The sequence below is a fragment of the Enoplosus armatus genome, chromosome 20 (assembly GCF_043641665.1).
Source record: "Enoplosus armatus isolate fEnoArm2 chromosome 20, fEnoArm2.hap1, whole genome shotgun sequence".
Taxonomy (NCBI): domain Eukaryota; kingdom Metazoa; phylum Chordata; class Actinopteri; order Centrarchiformes; family Enoplosidae; genus Enoplosus; species Enoplosus armatus.
In genome coordinates, this window is record NC_092199.1 from 18,799,074 (window position 1) to 18,819,690 (window position 20,617).

The 20,617-nt window shown below is 43.4% G+C and overlaps 1 protein-coding gene across 1 annotated transcript in view; it reads left to right on the forward strand.

Moving 5' to 3' along the window:
* ryr2a (ryanodine receptor 2a (cardiac)) overlaps positions 1–20,617 on the forward strand; it is a 136,894-nt gene that overhangs the window by 21,321 nt on the left and 94,956 nt on the right. The window contains exons 2-3 of the mRNA XM_070927513.1: positions 16,009–16,128; positions 16,843–16,947. Coding sequence (XP_070783614.1) covers positions 16,009–16,128; positions 16,843–16,947 — 225 coding nt within the window. The remainder of the gene's footprint in view (positions 1–16,008; positions 16,129–16,842; positions 16,948–20,617) is intronic.

A 20,617-nucleotide genomic window follows, 5' to 3' on the forward strand; every position in this document is an offset into this window, starting at 1 on the left:
ATATATATATATATATATATATATATATATAGTTACGGTTCACATTCTTTCTTTGTCTTTTCTAAGGCAACGCTGTGTGTCTGGAGTTTTGTAGTGCAAATGAGCAATACAACAGCAGCACACAAGCTGCTGTGTATTTTCAGATTTGAGTCTAGGCACAGATAGCAGCCTGTGTGATCTCAGTGAATTTCTCTCCTCGTGATTATTAATGTTTTATTGCATCACAAACAACCGCTTAAAATCCCTCTCTGCCACTGTACAATCATAGCAAAATGACTGGTAGAACTGACTAATTGTATGTGTGTGTGTGTGTGTGTGTGTGTGTGTGTGTATACTATATACGTTTTCCTTTTGACTGTGTGCATTTGTAGGTTTGATGTTTAACTACGTGTGTCCACCTGCAGCATGTGTGAATGCATCCCCGTGAGCTGATTTATAGATGTAGATGAGATGGCGTGATGAACAGCGATGTGTTGACACAGACGATGATGATGATCTGAGGTCTTTATTAGAAGGCAGAGGGCTGTGTTGGTCTTTTAGAGCATCACAAAGACCACGACCCCATGAAACACTGACTTATAGACTTACTGTGATAGGCCGTTTCCAATTTTTCACAATAACGGCCGTCAACAGTTTGATGTCAGCTAAGGTACGTTATGTAACGGGCATGGTGCGTGCTATCCAAACGTTTACTTTTTAGACAAAGGTGATGGGAGTTATTTGAAAGGGATTCATTTAAATATATGCTATGTATAGAGTGCTGCAGGGACCCTGAAGTTAGCGTTGCCCTGGTTCCCTCCACTAAAAGCCAGTGGGATTTGCTCCATGGGATTTTGGATTATTGCAGAAAATAAACTCTGTGGCAAAACAAAAGTTTATGATTCTTACACGTTTTGTTCCGCAAGATAATCTTCACTAGTGAACACCACTTTTAGGATTTTTGAGGCGTAAATGGAATCAGCAGAAGTAAAAAGCTAATGTTAGGCTGTAAATGTACTACACCATGGTCACGTGACTTCAACGTCACCACCGCTGAGCTTCACTTTTAAGAGAATATAGATATAGATATATAGACAGATATAGAGTATAAACACGAGGCTGTGAAGGCGGGACTACTGAGTAGATGACTTTGAAGACGTTAAACCTCTGTCTCCTGACGTATTTTATGTCCTAGAACAAAACGTGAAAATCTCTCAAGCTCGTGTTAACCACAGACCTTATTTCAGGCATCCAACCAAAAAACCCATTCAAAAAAAACCCACTGACTACGAGTGTAAAAATGCTAACTCATTTACAGGTTTTAGGACTCATTCCTGCCGCACTGTATAGGGATGCTACTAATGATCATTTTCATTATTGACTAATCTCTGTTAAGGATTGTATTTATCTGAAAATGGTGGAGAAAAAAAAGCCCATTACAAGTTCTGAGCCCAATGTGGTGTCTCCAAGTTGCTTGTTTGTCCAACCATCAGTCCAAACTCCGAAGATATTTTGTTCATGATGATATGCATTCTCACTTATGAGACGTTGCAACCAGCAAATGTTTGACGTATTTGCTTGAATAACATATTGATGAGCGAAACTGTCGCCAGTTGACTAATCATGCCAACACTAGCTAACAGACTGAAAATGACACACTGTAACTTTTGATTAAAGTGATTGCAGTGTCATTGTATCAACTATTAACATGTGGATACATATTTATTAGTTCATTTGGATTATGAATTATTCTATAGAATGGTCTGCCTACCAGATTTGGTGTTAGATATACAAGGTTTTAGATTCGATTTTTGCAATTTTGTTTAAATTTTCCAATATGCATTGCCTCACGTCATGTACACTTATTATAACAGCAAAAGTTCAACCTTATTGACCTGATATCTGACATAAAATGACATAAATGAACATAAATCCAACAGCTTCCCTTTCAATTCATCTCTAGAACAGCCTTCTCTCCTCAACCAACTGAAACTTAAAAACACCTGGAAGGCACACAGTTTGTGGCCTCTGGTGTTCTATGTGGATCCGGCATTACCATCTAATCCATCCTCCTGAAAGGTCAGGTTAAATCTCTGGGAATGCACGTGCTCACAGATTGTAATGCTGCTCCCCACACGGGGTTACAGGTTAATATTTACTGCTGCTAAAGGAGCACTACATAAAAAAAAAAAGAATCAAGTGCAGGGTTGTGGCTTTCCGATTGTCTCTAAATTGACACAACCTGTCAAATGTGGAATGCTGCTGAGATCGTAGTACGTGTTAGGCTTGTTTTGGACTCGGGCGATGAAAGGCATCAACAAAGGGAAAGGACACGCGTACAGCGTACGACGCACGCATTTAACGAAACGCGACCCTGCGTGTGTTGTTTCTGTAGATGGCTGTGTGCAGAGTCGCTGGCTATATGGAGAATGATTAACAGCTGCTGAAACATGAGCATCTGTATGAAGTCTCTTCTCCTCTATCTCAGCTCTAGGGTTCAGGTTTCCGGCAGTGGGAGGTGTGTGGGCTGTGTGTGTGTGTGTGTGTGTGTGATCGTAGTCTATTGTTCTATCTTCTGTATCCGTATATGTAATTCTGTATTATTCTGTATGAGTGGAGTTTTCTTTTTAAAATCCCTGACCGAAAAAGAAAGTGAAAAAAAAAAAAAAAAAAAAATGTATCTGCGAAAAACCTAAAAATGGCTTCAGAGGTTCCAGGTGTGAGGGGCCGATCGTGCCTCTGTGTGAGAGCTTTATGCTTCCTCCCACTGGCCTTTGGCTGGAGGAGCTGTGAGTGCTGGGTTAGAGAGGCAGAAAGTGACGCTGAAATGAGAGAGATCACAAGTGTTAGCCTTTTTAAGTCCGTACTCAGATATATGTATCATCTAGCCTGACAGCTTTGATGATGGCACCCTCCTCAACACTGAGAGAATAGTATTATTTGGTTTGGATGATGTAACGAGGGGGGGGGAATTATATAAAGCAATTCAACTTCATTGGAAATGATGTGTTTGGGCTGGGCTAGTGAACCCATGCGCAGAACACAGAGCGGCGAGGGGACTGCAGTTTCAAAGAATGTGGGGTTTTAAGGGGTGAGAGGGGGGAGAGGGGGGAGCTGGGCCCATGGCTGGTTGCGTTGAGCAAAATACACAAGTGAAGGCTGGAAATGCGGACTGACTGAGCAGGTACTACGACTCGGCAAGGCAGATGTGGCTGAGCCGAGTCTTGATTATGGGATGGGATGCAGCTGGTGGGACTCTGCTCTGGCTCCAGCACATCTGTCTCCACTCAGACAAACACACACACACACACACACAGGGTACATCTCAAGTCACTCTTAATTGCATCCGCTTTTCCCTCACTTTGCGCCTTCGTCCCTCCCGCCAGGGATGCACGGAGAGATGCAAGGAGTCCGTTTCTGATGATGCCAGGCACAGCTGGATCTGCCGGATTGGCCAGCGCCTGTCGTTATCATTATGTGGCAGCCAGGTGAATGCTTTGTAATGTTATTGCTGTTGCAACCAGGGGCGAGGCAGGATATCATTTCATTCACTGCACCGCATCACACATCAGTGTATCAATAACTGGTCCAATCCAATCCTGGACTTCAGGATCTGTTGGTCAGTAGTTGGATGGCGATGCATTTCTGAAGGCAATGACAAACTTAACTGAAACATGTCTAGGGTTCTCGCATTAAATATCGTTGTTCTTTGGAGTCCTTAATGTAAGCGCGACTGAATTACAGCGATGCACTGCAAAGAGGGGCACTCAGCACTTGTTGTAGTGTTACTCTGCCATCTTGTTCAGTTGTGTCAGACGAAGGGGCCGAGTATCTAAAGTGACAGGAAGGCTGTTCTCGTGTATCCTCGCTCATGGCTCCTCAGAGATCCCTGCCCGATCCTCGCTCCTCAGAGCAGAGTTAGGAGCTTTTGGGTGGCGGTCTGCAAGGCGGCAGACCAGAACGACTTCCGGTTCAAGGAGCGAGGAGATATCAAACAAGAGACTTGGGATGGTACCCATAGACACACGGGGAAAAATTCAAGTTTGAGATAAATGTATTGGGTAAAAAATGAAAACAAACGTTGCGTCATTGTCTTTTTTTAAGGAGTCTGACCAAAGTCGCCTGGAGCTCCACATTTTATTTACAATACGGGTAGACGCGTGGATGCGATGACCAACACGATGCGCAGCCTCTCCGATGACGCTGACGCTCGGTAGATGGGTACCAATGATGTTCATCATTGCCACTTATGTAATGTTTCCAGTCAGGACGCGTTCTACGGCTCCTCTGTCAAAGTTAACAAGAACTTGGCACAGGAGTTTTAGTTCTGGGACGAAGATGGCTGTCTTGATGCAGGTGGGAACAATCTCCTGTGACAGTGATACGTTAAAGATGTCAGTAATGACATCAACTAGCTGGTTGGAACATGTTCCTAGTACATGGCCAGGGATCAGGCCCAGCAGCTTCACTCGTATTCACTCAGCAGGGTTCTTCTCACACCTGTCGTGGATACCGACAGTGGCTGGCCCCCACTCCATTCATTGAGGGTTTCTGGTTGGGGAATGATTTTATTGTCTCTGCGTCTTAACATTAAAAACTTGACATCTGGGGAACATTGTACATCCACTTCGGCTACATTTGAGCGCCAAGCATCACTGATGTAAATACGGTCCAGTCCGCCTCCCCTCGTCTTATCGGAGTCTTGCGTTCCGTCGGTGCAGAACATGGTCGGCCCGTCGATTGCCACGGCCTGATCCAGGATGTTGTGATCAAGCCAGGTCCCTGTAAAAATGTGGGCACAGCAGTTTCTCAGTCTTATTTCATCCATTTTATTTTCCTGTGACTGGACATTAGCCTGAGTAGGCTGAGTAGCGGAGCGGTCTTAGGTCCAAGCTCGGTTAGTTTAGCTCTTGTCCCGGATATCTATCCACATTTGACCTCGTCTAGAAAAGTGAATTCAACTTATACAGAGTGTACTGCCCTTGGCGGTATGTTTGAGCTGCTGTATTCATATATGAAACTCTTTACATCCCAAGCCCTGAGTTCAAAGGGGATGAGTGAATGTGATTGGCTGTGATTGTCACAGCCTCTAACACACGGAATTTAAAATGTATAGTATGTGTGACAGAACTCAAATGGTCCCCTCACTAGCTTTTGCTGCTTTCGTCCTCAGCAAAATGAGGCTATTGTTCTCATTGATAAACACAAAATGGAGGAATGGAGGAAAATAACAATGATAAGTATTATGACACCATGCTCGTCTGAGCATTTGATACGAGTATAGAGTATTGGAGGACATGCTTAAAATGAAGATAAAAGGGATTGTGTACAATCTCAGCAGTTTTTATTCTGTTGTGGCGTTCACTGTGGCAGAGAGCGTAACACAATAAAACACATTAACATGCCGCAACGAAAGATTACTAGCAAAATTAACTGTCAAAACAGCTGCACTAGCCGCAGACCACAATGGAAAACATTATTACCAGAGACCTTCAACCAAACGAATAAATACGAACATTAAGAAATCAAATGAACGAGTGAAACAAACAAAGTGCTCTGCAAGAAGCGGCTCATTCTCCTCAGTCTCTCCACGTGCTTCCTCCTATAGCCACGAACATAATGAAACATCATTCACGTAGCTGAGAAACCACACCGCCCTTGCCCGCGACATACGCGACCTCTGGTTACGAGCACAACATCCGCAAGGCATGAATCTTTAGAATTCTACATGTAATACATATGAGGGCCTGTGTATTATATATATATAGTAGAGTATAGTTGGTACGTTTGAGGAGTTGAAGTAGACTTCAGAGTGATTCAGGGGGATTGATACAGGAGCAAGCTTTCTCTTCAGCGGGACGGGGTTACATACGTTAAATGTCTTTGAGTAATAGCACCTGGCCGAAGGAGATGGGCAGCCGCTGGTTTTAGTCACGTCAACAGGCCGTGGAAAAAAGGTTGATCAAACCCAGTTACTGCAAGTAGTGAGGACCAGATGAGCCTTTGGGCTTAGCAGCTTAGTGAACAGAGCAGAGGGAGCAGAGGTTCCTAATGCCCTGTCACAAAGTCCTGTGGTTGGTTGAGACTGCTTGAGAAAAGAGGGTCTCAGTCTGCATCCAAGTGGATTTTGGTGTTTGGCCCAGAGTTCCATTGACAGCGTTCGCACAAGCCCAAATTAACCAAACTACACAAGCAAATGTGCAGTTCGTTTGAACCCAACCAAACAGGTTAGGTTTGAAAGCACCCTAACAATGTTTTTGCCCTGAAGGAACAGTTTTTTTTTTTACCATCCCAGGCAGACTGTAGACATGTGTGAGATCACAAAAACACTGAGATGCAAACCGATGGTGGATGACAGGTCAGAATAAAACGTTTCCATTTTTCCCTTATGTTTGGCTTAGGGAACGCTACAGTAGTGCTGAGGTCACAGTTAGGCCTGTTGCAGATATTACATGATCGCTGGGGAAAGTTACGCTGGAGATCATGTACAGACCGTCCTCTGCTGCTTCACTTCGGTGTGAATTTTAGAATTGTTCAGAATTCTTGCGCAATGTAATCAGACCAAACAGCTGATCTATTGCATGTTTCCATCGACTATTTGTTGAATAAACTCTTTATGGACAGAAGGAAAGAAACGCCTCAAGCGAGTGTAAAACCTTTTTAGCGATATTGCGGAAGTTTTGTTGATTTTTCACTTCCATCCATTTTTTATAATTACATCATTTGCAAAAAAAAAAATGCTTGGGTGTAAACATGGCTTTGTGTTTCCCTGTTGCATAGCCACTCCTTAAAAGCAGACAATCGTTAATTTCAGTGAAAAAGGAGGCAAAGAGACACACCTCTGTCTACGTCAGTGGAGCTGAGGTGGAGCAGGTGAACAGTTTTAAGTCACTGGGAATCAGCATCACATGGAACCTGTCACGGACGTCACACGTCTCCACGCTGCTGAAAAAAGCTCAGAAACAACAGTATTTCTTAAGGAAACTTGCTGCGAAATTCCCGTACCAAGTTCTTGTTAACTTTGACGGAGGAGCAATAGAAAGCATTCTGAGTGGCATGGGATGAACATCATCGGTACCCATCTACTGAGCGTCAGTGATATCGGAGTAGTCTACAGAGCAGCTGCTTTCCTCAGGCAGTGAGACTCCTCAACTCCACCATAAATAATAGTTTTCTGTTATTTTCCGTGTGTAGCATGAAGGGACTAAAGCTTGCCTTCCCTTGTACAACCCTGCGTTGTATAATGATAAATAAATGAACCTTGAACCTTAAATTTGTTACGTTAGGTAGGCAGGTTTTGAACAAATTGATTAAAATCAATCTATGTGCGGCAGAGAGAGAGAGAGGCTTCTTTGAAGCAGGCTTATATTAGAGACAGGCCTTTATTTGTAATTCCCTCTTTGATGAAGTATATTTAGTCACATTTTAGGATCTTTTCTGATCTGCTCTCGTTTGCCCTGTGAAATATTTGTTACTGCATTCTGCTGTTCATACAAACTCAACACACTCCCTGCATCCGTCAACTTAAAAGCCCTCTTCATTGGACAGAGCGTCGTCATTTCCTAACAAGGCTTTTGTTGTTTGCATGGTACCCATCTTGTGCACAGGTGTATTTAAAAAAATATATTGTTACAGAGGATAAATGTGATAATTAATAGTGATGTGGAAATCGCGTAACGTCATCCCTAACTTGGCCCATGCTCTATTAAAAATGGATGAACCGCTCTATAAGATGCATCATATTTTTTATTAAACAGTATTGTAAATAAACTGCGTAAATGACAATAAATAACACAGTGCAACAGTAGCTGGTCAGAGCGAGGTGTTTCCCTCTCCGTTTTCCTTTTCCCTCTGCTTTTCTCAGATTACATCATCATTGACGCTTCCCCTCCTCCACACTCACTCTCTCTCTCTATGTGCCAAGCTTTTAAACCCTCCTCCGCTGACCTGCCCACTGTCAGTGTGTGTGTGTGTGTGTGTGTGTGTGTGTGTGTGTCTTCCAAATCCCTGACGTTCTATAACACTGGATACTTGGAATACAACTCACACACACACACACACAGTACCTCAGCACATACTGACACACAGCAGGCTGATCTGGCAATACAGTACAGCAATGTAGCAGAAGCTGCTGAAATCATTCTGCTAGATTTTTGGCTGGTTTAATACGTGACTGTGACACACACACACACACACTTAATATAAATGTTGGTGAAGAGCTTTAGAGTGACTCAGACCATATTTTGTATCACTGCATGGCTTTGATGTGAGGCCAGAGTTAGCATGCGTCGACCGTCAAAATGGTCTGCGTGGATCACTTTTTCAAAACGATCGGGTCAGATTCAAAATTAAAGCTGCTCTCCTCAATATTTTTCTATCAACAATCGATGACATGACTGTGTGGTGTGAAAAGAGACGCTCATAGTGAGGAACTCAAAAAAATTAAATTATCACCCGACTCTGCAGCTCCCCTCAGCTCTACAGAGCATTTTAGCGTCTTTCAGCGCAGTGTTTTGGTTTTCCAGCAGCAGCAGCAGCAGGCAGCTGTTTTCAGCTCGGACAAAGCTTTAAACACATTGTTCAACATTTGATTTGCTTGCTGTCTGAGAGTGATGAGAGGATTGATATCAATCTCGTGTCTGTGCGAGGCGAGTATGAGGCTGTCACATGGTTAGCCTTGCTTGGGGAAATCACGTCCTGGCTTTCTGGAAGCTGTTTCTTCACAAACAACAGCTTATCCATCCAGTCACACTCTGGGAGATTGAACACAGCCACTACTCCCAGCTGCCGTTCACCAGGGAATAGTTCCTCAGTATCCCGCATGTACTTCCCGGTAAAAGCCCAATTGTAATTTTTGCGTTTTTTTTCTGTCGGTACAAGTTACAATGTTAATTAGCAAGCCTTGGAAGTGAGATAAGCTAACCACGTCCTGTCTCTAGCGGTGTACTTAAGGGATTAGTCTGGTAATATTCTATCATTTTCTTCTTTTCAATAAATTCCATGAAAAGACCAAAACTGAATATCTGAATATATAATATAATAACTAAGTACTGTGCGTGTGTATCACAGGCTGATATGTCTTCTTCCTCTGTGCCATAGAGCTCCATTGTAAAACAACAACTATTAAAAATACATCACCGAGCCACACCGTTGCACTGGGTGCTGCTTCCTTCATCACCGCGAACACACACACACACGCGCGGTAGTTTATTTCGACTCGAATCCCACATACACACCGTCCTGCTGCCCCAAATACTCACTAGAGCCACCAAACGTGGATGAATCCGCCGCTGAAAATAGTCCCCAATGAATGCACTATTTCCTCCTATTTGAGCAACGTTTGATTCAAAACTACGGTGAGCAGCTGTTTTTAAATGAAACTATATATTTGTGAGGTGGTTTTTAAAGGTTTATGTCTTCAGCGGGAACCAACTGCTTGGGACTGAGAGTAAGGTAGTCAGAAAGTATTGAGAGGCGGACTAACACGCTGTTGGTTTCAGTCTTTTTGTGAGATTTGTGGACAGATGAGACCTCATCATCAAATACACCCTCCTTTGTCCCGTTGTTACCTCCAGTGTCAATTTATAGAATTCCCCCTGCATTCAGCCAGATTTTCACTTTGTCTCAGTGGACGGGAATAAGATATTAGCAGTGTTTTTTTTTTTCACATTTAGTTCTCTCACTTTAAATCTCTTTCTCTTCTCTCTCTTGTGTCAGAGGAGGATTAATCATTGTTGTAGTGCCTTTCCCTGATCCTACTTGTCTACCTTTGGATTACAAACAGACCCCTTTGGCAGCACTCTCTCTCTCTCTCTCTATGTGTGTTTCTGTCTCTCTCCCTTGCCTCCGATCCTGCACTGTGTTTCAGGAAGGTCAAATTTAATGTTACCACTGCTACTGTTGAATAAGCTGTTGTGTAAGAAGATGTGTATTCAACTCTGTGCTGCTCTTGAATGTAGTCCCGATGAGCACTGACCATGCACTCATGTGCTTTTTCAGTGTGTGTGTGTGTGCACATTTATGATTTTTTTTTTCAAGTTGTTTTTATGCTTGTGCTCGCATTAGTGTGTGTGTGTGTGTGTGTGTGTGTGTGTGTGTATATGACTGTGTAGACTATAAAAGACATGCTAATTCATGTCAGTCTATTTCTGTGTGTGTAGGAGGAGGGCAGATGCAGCTTTAAAAGAGTGTTTTTCTCAAGCAAGGGAAGCCATTCTGTCGCTATGGCTAACACACTGATATTCATAAAATCCCATATATGGTGTGACCCAAGACAGTCCATGCATTGTGTTTTTTTGAAACTTTATACTTTATTTAGAAGTCTTAGTATATTCTGTCCATTCATCCACTTGCTGAATGTCATTTCTGGGCGTTCCCAGTTTTCTGATCTGCTTCTCTTTTTGATGTGTTGCTGTAATGAAGTCCATTCTTCCCTTTGCAATGTTAAAAAGCCCTCCAATGACACTCTTTGCGGGATATTAATTAGAGTTTTCTAGACTGCAGCATAGGTGTGGGAAGTGAGGCTGCTGAGGGTCCAACAGTACCCTCTGCTGGCCGAGAGTGGAACACAGTAGTTCTCACATTTTAATTACATAACATGTATGTACGCTTGCCGCTGCACGTTTGTACACATACAGAAACCAATACACTGTACCGCAAAACAGGTCAAATTCATAATAGACGGATCATTTCTACATTTCTTTTTCATCTTAATTACTGCTTGAATGGATTAGCTGAGAAAGACGAGACTGCTGTTGGTCTCTCACTTTCTATCAATATTCAACATTGTTTTCTTTTAATAATGGCCACAATTGTTTCCCAATCTTAAGGTAAACTGTGGTTTATTACGACGTGGCTTGTATTTTTGTAGCTCCAGCCATGGGTGTCTCAGCAGTCACAGTATATATTGCAGTTTTCCCAACATCACAGGGAAAACTGCAATACTGCAGTACAATTTAAGGTACAAAAATAGAGTGCAAAATGATAATTAAATAAATGGATAAAAAAATTTTTAAATCAAAATCAGAGATTACTAACCCCGGCATGTTATAGGTCACACACCTAAAATAAATACAGAATCAACAGGAAAAAAATAGGGGAAAAACAACAAACATACAGAGCTGGTCAGGTACATACTGGGATTACTTGGAGGGCGAGCGGTGCAACACATTAAAATGGGTTATATAGGGCTGCCGTGTATGAAACAAATTCTCCCTTGAACCTCTCAGAGTATATTTTATTTTCTCAAGTTAGAGAGAAAGAACGTAACATCTTTAAGCCACTGGGATGGAGAGGGACTCTTTGCGGAGTTCCAATGTAATAGCATGATTCGTCCGGCTATGAGAGACGTGAATGCAGTTACCTGTTTTTTCGTTTCGGAGTTAAGAGCAAGTGTTTTCGTTAGGGGTTCCAAAAATTGCTATAAGTGGAGGACATCATTTTTAAAAAAACCTACCATATTTGTTCCCGGTGAAAACGTTTTGAGTGACAAAGTCCTCGAGCAGCCGTGGTGATTATGGCTGTCTGATGACATGACTATAGTGCAACACGAAGGCAGCAGGTGGGGATGGATGGATCAGGCAACAGCAGTTCATTTCCCCGCTGACAGTCAGTGTGGGTGTCTGTTGACCACGACCACAATCATCCCATAACCTCAGTCAAGTATTATTGTCGTCACGATCAACAAAGCAGTAATATTAACTCAAACCCTGATCGTTTCACATCCTAAAACAGACTTCTTTTCCGACCGTGAGAGAGTTGTAGTGGCTTTGGAAGGCGCAGTCAGCAATGTTGACGTGTTGACGTCGGATCAGAAAACTCCGTGTGTCGCTCCGGCGGGCAATGGACACGTATGGGGTGCATTTTGTTGTTTAATGTGGAGGAGCTGTTGGTATTTGCTGTGGTTGTCTTGGTTTTCCTGTACAATGAGGGATTATCGGCAACATCACAGGTGCGCTTACTACCAGTTTTGATTTTCTATCAGTCTCTTCTGTGTCCTGCATCTCTTTTCCATTGATTCTCTGGGTCTCTATCATTTTCGCTCTCTCTCTCTCTCTCTCTCTCTCTCTCTCTCTCTCTCCATAGAAGGCTGGATTGCAAACTACTGCTGACAGACACCAGACCTCTTCATGTAGGGAACAGTTTCTGTGTGTGTGTGTGTGTGTGTGTGTCAGCCGTTATAAATGTCACTAAGGCATTATTCAAGTTAATGATAGCATAGAGGATATCTCAGCTACATCCCAGTTTCTTGTGTGTGCATGTATATGGGTGTGGGCAGGGGGGATTGTATGTGCCAGACATTATAAGAGTCATTAAGACATTATGCCAGTTTCTAACAAACCTTACATGGCTCTGTGCGTGTGTGTGTGTGTGTGTGTGTGTGTGTGTGTGTGTGACAGATGGTATTCCCTCAGCCCACACGTCTCGATAATTAAGCAGAACCACAGTGACTGATGAATTCCAGAGGCAGCTTATGACAAGTACAATGTTCCCCAGTTGGAACTGTATTACATGTAGTTATTTTCAGCTGTATGTACAGAAATGCATTCTACTTGTGTGGCATAGTAGCCAGAAGCCCGCCTGCCCTCCCCTGCTATTTCACTTCACACTTTACAAACAGAGCAGGTCTGGACCGACTCTTTATAATGTTATTACAGAGACCCAACAGTTCCCACCATGAGCAAGACCTTTGGAGACAGTGGTGAGGAACAACTTCCTTTTGAGAGGCAGAAACCTCGAGCAGAACCAGACTCTAGGTGGGGGGGGGGGCGGGTCATCTGCATTGACCGGTTGGGTTAGAGAGAGAGAGAGAGAGATAGCAGCTATAATTATAATAATAATGGAAATATGACTGATAATAGTAGTTACAGCTGTAATAATAGCTGAGATTAATAATAGCAATAGCAGCTTTAATAGTAACAGAACTACGACTAATAATAATAACTGTAGTGATGAGAGTCAGGCGTACCAGGACCACGATCCACAGGAACCTGCGAGACGAGGAAGCACAAAGAAACTACAGAGAGGAAACTAGAAGAGAGGAGGAAAGCTCAGTGCATCATGGGAAGTCCCCCAGCAGTCTAAGGCCTATAGCAGCATAACTAGGGGGGCTGGTCCAGGCAGGACCTGAGTCAGCCCTTAACTATAAGCGTTATCAAAAAGCAAAGTTTTAAGGATCCAAACTAGGAGCCGATTCCACAGGAGAGGAGCTTGGTAGCTGAAGGCTCTGGCTCCTGTTCTGCTTTTGGAGACTCCAGGAACCAGAAGCAACCCTGCATTCTGGGAGCGCAGTTCTCTAGTGGGGTAACAGGGTACTATGAGCTCTTTAAGATATGATGGTACCTGACCAGTAAGAGCTTTGTAGGTGAGGAGAAGGATTTTAAACTCTATTCTGGATTTTACAGGGAGCCAGAAGCTAATACAGGAGAAATATGATCTCTTTTCCTGGTTCCTGTCAGTACACCTGCTGCAGCATTCTGGATCAACTGGAGAGTCTTCAGGGACTTATCGGGACAGCCTGGAGCTTCCTGATTTTTGCAATATTACAGAGGTGAAAGAAGGCAGTCCTTGAAGTCTGTTAAAGGACATGTCCTGATCAAAGACGACTCCGAGATTCCTCACGGTGGCGCTGGAGGCCAGGGCAATGCCATCTAGCGTAACAATATCCTTAGATACTGTGTTTCTGAGGCGTTCAGGGCCAAGAACAATACCTTCACCCAGGTCTTTATGTCCTTAAGGCATGCTTGGAGCTTGGCTAACTGTTGGCTGTTCACCAACATCATCAAGCTGCAGCCTGACTGAAACACTTGCAGCACACAGTTCACCAGAATTGTCCCCCCCCTGGGAGAGACCCTCCACTCTGTGGCCGTTCTTCAGCCACATTGAGACTGTCAAAATAAACACAGACATAGAAATGCACTGGCAATACACATTTGCATAATGAATGTCCTTTTGGATATAATGGCACCCAGGACCCACTGCAGCGACTGTTACTATTAGTGTTGCTTAAAGAAAGCAAGTTTAAGGTGGGGCTTTTCACTCACATCCTTTTCGAGCAGGAACTGTCGTTATAGTTGAATAGCCCTCAAACATGCACGTACTGGTTGTGTCTGCATGGCGTGGGAGCGCTGCGGTGAGTGGGCGAACGAGGCTGTCCTCTGGTGAGAGTGGGGGGGGGGGGGGGGGGGGGGGGGGGGGAGAGAGGAGTGACTGAAACGCAGTGCTAAAGGTTTCAAGGAGAGTATCCCATTGTGTTTTTTTGGACCAGTGTTGTGGTTGCAATTTAAATTGCGATAGTTTCTATAGATAATGGGCCTGTGTTTTGTAATCCACAGGGTATTACGTAGCAGGGCTGTCACAATCATGACGTTTTAGTTTTATTAATTGTCATTGAGATTAACGCTTCCACTCCGTTCCACTCCATTTTCATTGTCTATTTCGGTTGTGTTTGGCTTTGCAGCGAGGCCTAAATCCATGGTGTTCATTTCAACGCTCGCTCATCGAAATGATTGGCAAAGGAGTGTCAATTCAAAAGTGGTAAGGAAGCTGTCAAAGGCTAATATGCAACGGGCAAACACAAAAGCCACATTTCCATTTTGCAAACCATCTCATTAGAAAAGCAGCAAAATTCAACAAAATTTCCACAATATCACATGACAGATCGGCTGTTTGGTCTGATTACATTGCACAACAAGTCTAAACTGGGTTTAAACACACTCAAATGAAGCAGCTGAGGACGGTCTGTACATGATCCCCAAGCAGAACTTTTCCCCAGAGCTGTCAAACACACTGCTCCACCCGTCAGGAGACTCTCTCTGCTATTAATCAAAGAGACCTGTTATTATCTTGCTTCCGGGAAAGCAGTAAATATGGTCTCATATGAGCGGAAACAAAAGAACCTGCCCAGTAGCCAAGCTCTTTGTTTCCTGACATTGGAACCTCGCGTGCAGGTAGTCATTCGTAGTGTATTTACCTCAACCCAGTGGATGGAAACGCAACCTTTTCAACCTTAACGGTTCCCAAAGCGCTTTACAGATCAGGTCACATTCACACGCTTAATGGCGGCCGAGCTGCCGCGCGAGGTGCTGGCCTCCATCGGGAGCGGCTTAGGGTTCAGCGTCTCGAGGTTCAAAATAAACAGTTGAGGGCACTAATTCTCCAGTCAGGTGCCATTAAAGCATCGCAGGAGAAAGAGGGTGCAATGAGATGATGTCATTTGAAGAGCAGTCAAACCTCAAATGGTGGAAAAGGTGATAAAAAAAAAAATAAAGCATTTATGTTTGTACATGTGCTAATATTCCCTTGATCGTAGTCAGCCATATCATACATGATGTTGTTGTTGTTGTTGTTGCTGTGGTCTCTGCCGGGGGGGTTTCACTACATATACCCATGTATGGGTAGACAGACATTAGGCAGACAAACAGATGTATGCTGATTAGATCTCAGTTACAGCGGGATTAGGCGCTGTGACATGTGAGCCGACAGATTTTTAATTGGTTGTAACACTCGGATGCAGGACAGGTTGTCGTGCTGTTGCTGTCTGACTGACTGATAGGAAGCTCATCATAGCCACATGATAGCGCGGGACACACTGGCCTCAGTGTGCATTAGACTTGGCCTGTGTGTGTGTGTGTGTGTGTGAGAGAGTGACAAGTTTGTGTTGTAATTTTTTAAATCTAGCAAAATACACCAAATTGTTAAAATAGTATTAACTCAGTTTAACTCAGTCGTAAGTATTGTTATTATTATCATTCTACTTAACTTACAGCATGCATATATACATACACATGATTAAGAGTATGTGTTCTATATGTGTGTATGCATTATAACTCCTCTTCACAGTGATAAGATAGAGTGCCGCGGCGCATTGGGATAAACCGTGTCAGGCTGGGTGTGGAAAGTGTGTGTTTATAATTGTCCGGTCTCGAGCCGTTTTTAGCCGCCGCCTACAGTAAGCAACCGGAAAATCTCGGGTCAATGAATGTCTTGATTTGTAACTATATCTTTGTGTGTGTGTGTGTGTGTGTGTAGGATGATGAGGTGGTCCTACAGTGCTCAGCCACAATCCATAAGGAGCAACAGAAACTCTGTCTGGCTGCTGAAGGCTTCGGAAACAGACTCTGCTTCCTTGAATCCATCTCCAACTCCAAGGTACTGATACAAGCTCTTATATACTCCTTTATACCACGTGAGCAACAGAATGCTAGAATGATAGATGACAAATTAAAGGGAAAAACTCAGCTGATCACTGTCCTCATCCGGCACCAACTGGTAAACAATCATTTCAGCTCTGTATTGTTATTCTGGGACTCCACTAGTGTACCTTTACGTGATTCACAGTTCAAGAAAAGTCCTTATGTATCTTCGCCTGGCCCTTTCTGCAGCCCCCCAGTCCCCCCCCCCCTGTCTGAAACAAGCCGTTTGAGACAATAACTTAGACAGACTGAGCGGATGAACTCATACATTTAGTTTAGTTGGTGGGTGTGCTGTGCCTTTCGTGAGGCAGCTGCTGATCCGACCATGGAGGTTAGCGAGGTAGCAAACATTAGCTTGCAGTTACTGTATACAGCCTGTGGTATTACTATTATTATCATTATTATTATTACTCTTCTTATTCTTATAAAGTAGGTCCTATGAAGGATCAAAACGCTCAGTCCACAGCGAAATGCACACAGCCCGTCTTCAGACACTGTGCCTTTAAACGAGCTGTCAAGACTTCTGTAAAGTTGTAGCGGTCTCTACAATATGTTGTTGAACAAGATTGTTGCTACAAAAGAATTGACTCCGCTCTGTATGAAGGTGTTGAACATGCAAAAGTGACGCCGGCGTCGACGAATCATCACAGATGCGCTCCTGTTGTTTCAGAATGTGCCTCCGGATCTGTCCATCTGCACTTTCGTGTTGGAGCAGTCGCTGTCGGTACGAGCCCTTCAGGAGATGCTGGCCAACACAGAGGAGAAGGCTGAGGGGGTGAGTGTGAAGACACACACACACACACACACACACACACGTGTACACACCAGGGAAGGGGAGATAAATGAATGTGCAGTAGGTTGATCTTAGATCAGGGCTTCCTTCAGGTGCACCAGCCTGATGAAACGCACACAGAGGAGGAGGTGGTCGACACAGAAACAGGGTGAGTGAGTCTGCTTACTGATGATCTGTTCATTCTTGGCTAAAGTCAGCACCGTTCTTCCTTATGTCCAGTGGTTCATTACACGGTATCATCATTGTGGTTCCAAACTGTTCTCTCCTCCCAAACAAGAAGAAAGCGTCATATATCTCAGCATTTTTACATTATATCGCCATATCTGGAATGATCACATGTAACTGGAACAAACATGTAACTACAGAAACCACTGCATTTTGTCTTTAATTGTTTTTATGGGTCTAATGGGTTTAATTGCTTGTTCATTGTGTAACATGAAACATATTGTGAACTTAGAAAATGTGGTATTCAAATATGTTTTTTTTTTTTTTATCAGTGTGGCCATTTGTCAGGGAAACAACATGTCTGCAGTGCTAATACTGCCTGAATAGAATTGTTTCATCATGTGGAGAATATTACATGGCAGTCAGCCAGACACGATGTAGCAGGTTGCAATTAGCGTGGCATTAGGCAACGTGAGCTGCAAATGAAGCCGCATTGGAAACATCCACGCTGAGGGCGCTGCAGTGCACACAGAGGTCAAGCTACGGTGACAGTGTTTTCAAAACCCCCAAACCGGGGACATTCATGCACACACACACACACACACACACACACACATACATGCATGGCTATACACGCACCTTTATCAGGTTGGGGGACAATTATTTCAGCACACCTACCGAGCACACCTTTTAACACGGCGATAAATGCAGCATTTTCGTTGCTGGGTGCTTTGAGAAGGAAGCAGGAGACCTACCGACAGGTTCTGTCAGAAAGAGCCGCTGTGACTCATAGCCTAGCAACAGCCTTGACAACACATTGATTGACTGACACACATACAGACAAATCAGTGTTAAATTCAGACTCACGGTGCATTGTTGATGTTTTTTATATTGGGTTAGGTAATAATGAGTAAAAGTACGATATTGTAATTATGCTTTTAATTGTAGCAAAAAGCGGGACATTTTAGTGTGTCGGGACTCGGGACACCCAGCTTCAAACCGGACAAAGCGGGACATCTGGCCACCATAGGTCAAGCTCATCTAAAAAGCTAGGCTATGAAATCATGGCTAAAGCAAGCCTTCATTTCCTGCAGGCAGTTTTTCGATGCAGCACAAGCTGGCCAAGTTAAACAGGCTGGCTTTGCATCACAAATAAAGAAACGTCAGTTCATGTTAGCTAGCTATAGACTCTTTAAGACGCAATGTTCTCTTGTCACTCAGTGCATGAGTTCACGTCGCGAGTCAATCAACACCTTGAAGGTACAGCATGTAACAATATTAGGATGACCACATTTTCCCAACCCCAAACCGGGTGTACCTCAGGTTCATGCACGCACACATGCGCATATAGGTGTACTTGCGTGTCAAAACAAGTATAATATTATAATTATTATTTTAACTGGGGTAAAAACCAAGACATGTTCAAAACCGGGACATTTTAGTGTTTTACAGATATTTGTCGGGGACTCATCTTGAAACCAGGAGAATACTTTTTCATATTTTCACATCTAACACTGTGGAATCTGGAAAAACAGATTGTTGGAACAGTAGAAAGACAAACCGAGACGGTATTGGCGAGTTTCAGTTTCTTTTTGAAGCGTTTGAATGAAAGACAATTAAGCAAATTCAGTGAAAGGGATAAACTTGAATTCAGTAAGGAAAGTGGGTGTAAGGGCATTTCGTTTGACATTTTGTGAGATTTATTTGACTGAAATAAGCTAAGAGAGCTTGTGGAACGCAGCAAACTCACAAAGCTTGCACATACGAATATATCAGCAATCGCCAGTTGTTGGGCAGACTGTGGCCGGCTTGAAAGACTGAACATATCGCCCAACCCTAGTGTACAATTAACAACCGCTTTCTACTAGCCAAGAGCGATGTCAGGCAGGGGTGGGCAACTTGAGCTAAGGTAACGTTGAGGTCAGCCAGCCAGCTGTAACTTTGTTGCGCTGCATGGATCTGGCGTTGGTTGCTTCGTTAACGTTAGCTGACGACGTAACTTGAAGTAAGCTGGTTTGTGTGTGGTCCAGATCGAATCTAGGAACATTACAGATAGTAACGTTATTCTAAATATGATTGTAAATCGCTGTGAATCAGTCTGGTGTGTGTCACTTCGCTGTTGGCTGATGCCCAGGATGCTTGCTTGCGCCTACAGAGCGTGGGCACGAGCAACAGGATGCAGGACTGTTGCTCGCTGTGAAAGACAGGTCTGTAAATCAACAGATATTTATTTGAGATGCATCATCTCCCCAGTGTAAACGCTTAAATATCCCTTATTTAGATCATGATGTCCTAAAAGTCGAATCAAGTCATTTTCCTCGACTTTCAGCCGCAGTGTTGTTGATTTGACAAAAAACATTCGTTGAAATGTTAAAATATTAATGTTGTCGCAATTGTTCAACCATGTGCCGTTTAAGAAGAACTACACAACGCTGCAGTGCAGATGTAGCGTTGTGGTGGAGGAGGGTCCAATAGAGATGGGAGTCATGTTAAATTTCATCATGACTTGCAGTTTTGTTTTTTTTGTTTTTTTAATGAAGTGAGGGGAGGGTTATTAATTTCTCCTTTCTCACTTGTCAGCAAGCATCAACGCCAGAGCCATGAGACACAGGCACACACACACACACACACACACACACACACACACACACAAACAAACAATATGTGTGTCTGTTACACAAAAGGGCTGACAGTGCCGAAGACAATGTGAGGGAAAATGTGTGTAGTGAGGAAGACATTCAGTCAGAGAGATGACACACAAATACAGAGAGAAAGTTCAGGTGAATGTGTGTTTTAAAGGAATCTGTGTGTGTGTGTGTGTGTGTGTAGTTTCCTTAGTAAGCCAGGCAAATTCCAAAAGTGTGAGGTGAAGCTTCAGCAGCTACGTCTTTTTCATACATCATAGACATGGACCACACAGTTTGAGCTGGAGCGTTGTACATCGTATCAAACCGCTGATTTCAGTTCAATCAGCTTTCGATCAGTGAGAACTTAAATTACATTTAAATGTCAACCGTTGGCGGATGGGGTATCACATCCCGTGTATTGATTATCATCATGTTCTATTGGACGCCTTGGTGTGCATGGTCAGGCGGCCATTGGTGAAGACTGAAGATGAACAACAGGAAGATGAAGGACCCCAAGGTGTTAGGGTGTTTGAATCGGCTTAATTAGCCTCGTCTAACGCGCGTCTTCGGCCCCATTTGCACTCGTGATTTTAAGTGTCCACGTGCAACACTTAAGACCCAGATGCAATTTGATAGATTTTTTCTTTTTTTTTTTGATTTTCATACTTGTACTTTTAAGTGTCTCGTACCTGGATAAAATCCAGATGTGATTTATAGCAATACGCCTTCAATGTCAATGGACCCTTCCCTACTTCTTACCCCCCTCGGACCACACCCATTTTCGAACTCATTGCATTCATTTTGATCTCAACTACACACCTGTAAAAGTTGCGTGGTTATAATGCTATCGCGTTGACAAA